Below are 6550 nucleotides of genomic sequence, written 5' to 3'. Positions count from 1 at the left end.
GATTTCAGTTGCAGCTTGTAAACACATTAGAAATTCAAGCAGATTTTAAAGGGATGATGATCAGCCAGTTAGCTGGTAATGATTGGGCTTGTGACTATCTGGTTGGTTGACATGACATAGGTGAAAAAGATAAGTCACTGCTGCCATCTAGTGGACAAAACATCACACATGACATTACAAGTGAGTGTTGTTTAAAATACAACTATAAAATATAGCTGCAAGCATTGATGACAGGGCCAAACACCATGGAAAACAATGCATGGTGGACACATGCATTTGGTGTTTCACATTTGTCTATGACATTTTGAAACAATTTGGGTAAATATAAGAGGAATATATTAAAGTCTGATGTTAGAGCCACACTTCCTGCTGCCAGGTGGTGGCACTACATGGCGCCGCAGATGGCCGCCTCGGTGTGGAGCTCTTCAATTCTTTTGTTGTTTTTGTTAGTTTGTCCTGTGTTTAGCAATCTTTTACCAATCAGTTTTACCAGGGACGAACTGCTGAACATTCGGCAGCACATACCAGATCATCTTTTCCCGGTTTTTCAATATTCGGACGTTTTGCTGGACATTTTAGTTGGAGGCGCTGCTGTGTTGTTTAGATGCGCTACGAGACGCAGGCGAGGGAGACGAGCTGGCGCGCTGGTTAAACTCCGTCAGCGCGGCGTTCGCACAGCGCTACCGAGCATTCATCTCGCGAATCTCCGCTCTCTTCCCAACAAAACGGACGAACTACATCTCCTCACACATACTAATAAGGACTTTTCAAACTCTGCTGCACTGTGCTTCACTGAAACCTGGCTGAGTGAAGCCACTCCGGACAGCGCATTACATCTGCCGGGCTTCCAGCTGTTCAGAGCGGATCGCATCGCGGAGTTAACGGGGAAAACGAGAGGCGGTGGAACATGCTTTTACATCAACGAAAGTTGGTGTACAGATGTAACAACACTAAAGAGGATGTGCTGTCCTAATCTGGAAGCGCTCTTTATTAACTGTAAGCCGTTCTACTCGCCGCGGGAGTTTTCTTCGTTTATTCTGGTGAGTGTTTACATTCCTCCAAACGCGTCTGAGAACTTAGCGCTGCACCAGCTGGCTGATCAAATCTCAGACACAGAACAACAATACCCGGACTCAGTCATTATTATTCTTGGGGACTTTAACAAAACAAATCTCACACGCGAACTGCCCAAATACAGACAGCACATTACATGCCCCACCAGAGACAGGAATATATTGGATCACTGCTATACAACACTGAAGGATGCATATCGCTCTGTCCCACGTGCAGCTTTGGGACTCTCTGATCACTGTCTGGTTCATCTTCTCCCGACCTACAGGCAGAAATTAAAATCAACAAAGCCAGTTGTAAGGACTATAAGGAGATGGACTATTGAAGCAGAGCTGGAACTACAAGCCTGCTTTGACTGCACTGATTGGACTGTTTTTGAAGCTGCAGCTACAGACCTGGACGAGCTCACAGATACTGTTACATCATACATCAGTTTCTGTGAGGATATGTGCATCCCTACTAGGACATTTTTGTCATTCAACAATGATAAACCATGGTTCACAGGGAAACTCAGACAGCTTCGTCATGCCAAAGAGGATGCTTACAGGGGTGGGGATAGAGTCTTGTATAATCAGGCCAGGAACACACTGAATAGGGAAATCAGAGTGGCTAAAAGAAGCTACTCTGAGAAGCTGAAAAGCAAGTTTTCAGCTAACGATCCTGCATCAGTGTGGAGTGGCCTGAAACAACTTACTAATTACAGGACTCCTACCCCCAACCCTGTGGCGGACCAACGACTGGCTGACGACCTGAATGTGTTTTACTGCAGATTTGAAAGGCCCGATTTCACACCCCACATGCACTCGGACCTTCATTTCACACAACCATTAACACCTCCTGCAACCCCCCTCCTCCCCCCTCCTGCTACACTACCTGCACTCAAGATTTGTGAGGACGATGTGTGCCGCGTCTTTCGGAAGCAAAGGACAAGGAAGGCTCCAGGACCAGATGGCATCTCACCAGCTTGCCTTCGTTCCTGTGCTAACCAACTGGCCCCCTATCTTCAATAGATCACTGGAGCAGTGTGAAGTCCCATGCTGCTTCAAACGCTCAGTTATTATCCCCGTCCCTAAGAAACCAAAAATCAGAGGACTTAATGACTACAGACCTGTTGCCCTGACATCTGTGGTCATGAAGTCATTTGAGAGACTGGTGTTGGCCCACCTGAAGGACATCACTGGACCCTTTCTGGACCCCCTTCAATTTGCTTATCGAGCAAACAGGTCTGTGGATGATGCAGTCAACATGGGTTTGCATCAACATCCTGCAACAACCTACGTAAGGATCCTTTTTGTGGACTTCAGCTCGGCTTTCAACACAATCATACCAGATATACTCCGGACTAAGTTAAACCAACTCCCTGTTCCCACCTTTACCTGTCAGTGGATTACCAGCTTTCTGACGGACAGGCAGCAGCTTGTGAGGCAGGGAAAATTCTCTTCCACCACCTGTACCATCAGCACTGGTGCCCCCCAGGGATGTGTGCTCTCCCCACTTCTCTTCTCCCTGTACACCAATGACTGCACCACCAAGGACCCCTCTGTCAGGCTCCTGAAGTTTGCAGACGACACCACTGTCATCGGTCTCATCCGAGATGATGATGAGTCTGCATATAGAAAGGAGGTTGAACGGCTGGCTTTCTGGTGCAGTCAAAACAACCTGGAGCTGAATACGCTCAAAACAGTGGAGATGATTGTGGACTTTAGGAGGAACACCCCAACATTGTCCCCCCTCACCATTCTAAACAGCACTGTGGCAGCAGTGGAGTCATTCAGGTTCCTGGGCACTACCATCTCACAGGACCTGAAGTGGGAGATACACATCGACTCCATTGTGAAAAAGGCCCAGCAGAGGTTGTACTTCCTTCGCCAGCTGAGGAAATTCAACCTGCCACCAGTGCTGCTGAAACAGTTCTATTCAGCAGTCATTGAGTCTGTCCTCTGCACTTCAATAACTGTCTGGTTTGGTGCAGCTACGAAATCAGACATCAGAAGACTACAAAGGACAGTTCGGTCTGCTGAGAGGATTATTGGTTGCCCCCTGCCCCCCCTTCAAGAACTATACACTTCCAGAGTGAGGAAAAAGGCTGGTAAATTCACTCTGGACCCCACTCACCCTGCCCACTACCTTTTTGAACTGTTGCCTTCTGGCCGGCGCTTCAGAGCTCTGAACACCAGAACCGTCAGACACAGGAACAGTTTTTTCCCTCAGGCCATCCATCTAATGAACAATTAAATTGCCCCATTGAGCAATAATTATGTGCAATACACAGTTTAATTTTAATTTATATTAACTGCCATTACTTACATTGCTCTGTACATAATATACTGTTTTTTGTTCTTTTGTATTAGATTTGCACTACGTGTGTGTATGTGGGTATGTATGACGGTGAGTGTATGTACGTATATGTATAATTATTTATTTTGTGTTCTTTTTTGTTTTTAATTACCAATGTCTTGCTGCTGTTTTTGGTATTGTTTGTATTGTTGTTGACTGGAAGCTCCTGTCACCTAGACAAATTCCTTGTATGTGTAAGCATACTTGGCAATAAAGCTGATTCTGATTCTGATTCTGATTACTATGACCGTAACTTAAAATAGTTACATCCCTGTTATAAGCCACCAAGCCTAAACATAAATCTTAATTTAGATTTAAATCACACATTGCACACAGAAGATATGAGACACTTACTATTTTCCATTTTTCACCATTCATTTAAGGCCTCACCATGTCAACACCATTCAATATATCCAAAATCTGTTCACAATTTAGCATGCATTAGTCTCTGCATTGTTGTCTAAAAGTGACAGTCTCATGAATCCCCAAGGAGGAGTATTTAAAAGTTCAGAGACTGCAATATTAAAAAATTCCAAAATGGCCAACTTCCTGTTGGATGAAGCTAATAACTATAAATAAGAAATGTATCTGGCTTGATGAGAACTATATACGTACCAATTTTGGTGACTGTAGGTGAAAATGGGGGTTCTACAGAGGCCATCTTACATGCCCATTTTAAAAAGGGCACTACAGATGGCCGACAACTCGCCACATCAATGTGATCAACCCGCAAGGCCAAACATACAGTTCAATTTTGATGTAAATCACACAATGCATGCAGAAGATATGAGACACTTCCTGCAGCAGAATTTAAATTGCATCCACTTTATTGCCAACAAAGCGCATGAACGTGAATCACATGATCTACAGAAAGGAGGAGCACACTCTGACACACTGGTGTCAGGAGCACAACCTCTCCCTCAAAGTCAGTAAGACCAAGGAGCATGTAGTGGACTTCAGCAGTAAAGACAGTGGACACAGCCCCATCACAATAATAGAGCACCGGTGGAGAGAGTCAGCAGCTTCAAGTTCCTCATTGTCCACATCACTGAGGAACTCACATGGTCCGTCCACACTGAGGCCGTTGTGAAGAAGGCTCACCAGCGCCTCTTCCTGAGACGGCTGAGGAAGTTTGGATCGAACCACCACATCCTCACATGGTTCCTCACACTTTTGACTTTTGACTCATAGACATTTTAAACATTACAGTTTTACAGCTGTTTTACAGCTGCTTTGAAACAATGTGTGTTGTGAAAGGCGCTATATGAATAAAAATGTCTTGACTTGAAAATGACTATTCAATTAAACATTCAGAATGAATTTGACAAACTACTACTGGCCTTGCCTGTATGAATAATACTATAATACTTTTATACTAGAGTTATACTAGTTAAGTTCCCCTTCTGTCACTCACTCAACGTTGTGTCGATGAAATGACACTAGGGGTCGCCCTTGGGAGCCTCAGACATCTCTGATATTTGAGAAAAGGCCAATGAAAATTGGCATGTGGAATTTGCATACAACTCCCCAGACATACGGGTATAATAGGAGCTGTAATGCAGCCACTCATTCAGATTTCTTCTTTGGAGCTGAGCGGTCATGTTCAGTGAGCTAAATTACTCAGCCATCCAGTAATCTCTGTGACTCTTAGGAGCTGTTGGATTCTACGGTGCTTTGCAGTGGTTCTCCCCCTCTTGCACCGGCGTTGTGCAGAGAACACCCCTGGGCGCTTCAGCAGCAGACAAAAAGAGCATATTTTCTCTAAAAGAGAATATATTTCCCTTCTAAAAGAGCGGCACCTACAAAAGCATCTTTTTCAAGTTGCCTTTTCTTCTCATTGCGAGAACATGACCATGGCTATGTTGCAGTTGCAGCTTTCTTTCGTCAGAGGGAAAGCCACCCCAGCAGCTCCCCGTCTCGGTCCTTATACCTACGGGTATGAGGCTGAGTCAGTTAGCACTTGGGGCGATTTGGGAAGCTCAGTGGGAGCTTCTCCACCGGGAAACCCTCACAGATCACCCATTCCCCAACACACTCGTATCCTCGGTCGAGTGCTGGGATAAGACCACGCGCCCATGTCAGGGCATGTTTGCGGTCTTGTTCGGGGCTCGTTTTTGAGTTATCGATAGCAGCATCGGAGAGCGGGCTCGTCATGTCTTGGCTGGACTCCCACCCTGATGCTGAGCCGGCGGCCACGCTTGCTCGGGCATCTGCGAGTGTCGGACTGGAGTGGAACCACAAGTGTCACCTCCGGCTCCACCCGTTGCGAGGCCCTGCTCGCCGGTACGTCCGACATGATTGTTCCCTTGGTCCCCCTCGCACGGAGCTTGAGGGCATGGCTCGCTCTCCCCAACCCGTCGGGGTGGCATATCAGGACTGTCCAACTCTGCTATGCGATTCAGTTTGCCCGACCAGTTTCAACGGCATTCGCTTCACTGCGGTGGAAGGTGAGAACGCCGCTACCTTGCGCACGGAGGTACCCCATGGCCGCACCTCCTACAGAAGGATATGATAGAGCCTGTTCCTCCAGCTGAGAGGAAGAAGGGGTTTTACAGCCCCTCGTACCCAAAAAAGGCACCGGGTTGCAGCCAAGCTTGGACCTGCGAGTTCTGAACCGGGCACAGATGCCCGTTCAATATTCTGACGCATTTTAGCGATCATCCGGTTTGTGGCGGTAGACCTGAAGGACGCATACTTCCATGTCTCTGTTTTACCTCGACACAGACCCTTCCTGCGGTTTGCTTTCGAGGGTCGGGCATACCAGTACAATGGCCTCCCCTTCAGTCTGTCCCTGTCACCTCGCGCCTTCACGAAGGTCGCAGAGGAAGCCCTTGCCCTGTTAAGGGAAGTGGGCATCTGCATTCTCAACTATCTCGACGACTGGGTGATCCTAGCTCACTCGTGGGATTTGTTGTGTGCAAACAGGGACCTGGTGCTCAGGCACCTCAGCCGGCTGGGGCTTATCCTTGTGCCCTAATAATCCTTAGAAGAAAAATAGGGTCTCCGCACTTTCAGTGCTTGGGCCCTAATAAGCAGAGCCTGACTCCCAAAAGAAGGCAAAAACTTTCGGACTTTCCAAATATTACTCCTATATTTGAGTTCTGGATCATCCAATGGTAAGTCTAGGAAGGAAATACTTGTA

General features: G+C 46.8%; 1 protein-coding gene across 1 annotated transcript in view; it reads left to right on the top strand.

Moving 5' to 3' along the window:
* The window catches only part of LOC127650843 (plectin-like), a 90452-nt gene extending 84926 nt beyond the window's left edge, over positions 1-5526 (top strand). The window contains exon 34 of the mRNA XM_052136480.1: positions 5297-5526. Within this exon, the coding sequence (XP_051992440.1) occupies positions 5297-5526 (230 nt within the window). The remainder of the gene's footprint in view (positions 1-5296) is intronic.
* Positions 5527-6550: the final 1024 nt, after the last annotated feature.

This window comes from Xyrauchen texanus, chromosome 10, assembly GCF_025860055.1.
Source record: "Xyrauchen texanus isolate HMW12.3.18 chromosome 10, RBS_HiC_50CHRs, whole genome shotgun sequence".
Taxonomy (NCBI): domain Eukaryota; kingdom Metazoa; phylum Chordata; class Actinopteri; order Cypriniformes; family Catostomidae; genus Xyrauchen; species Xyrauchen texanus.
This window is presented reverse-complemented; position numbering and strand designations above follow the sequence as displayed.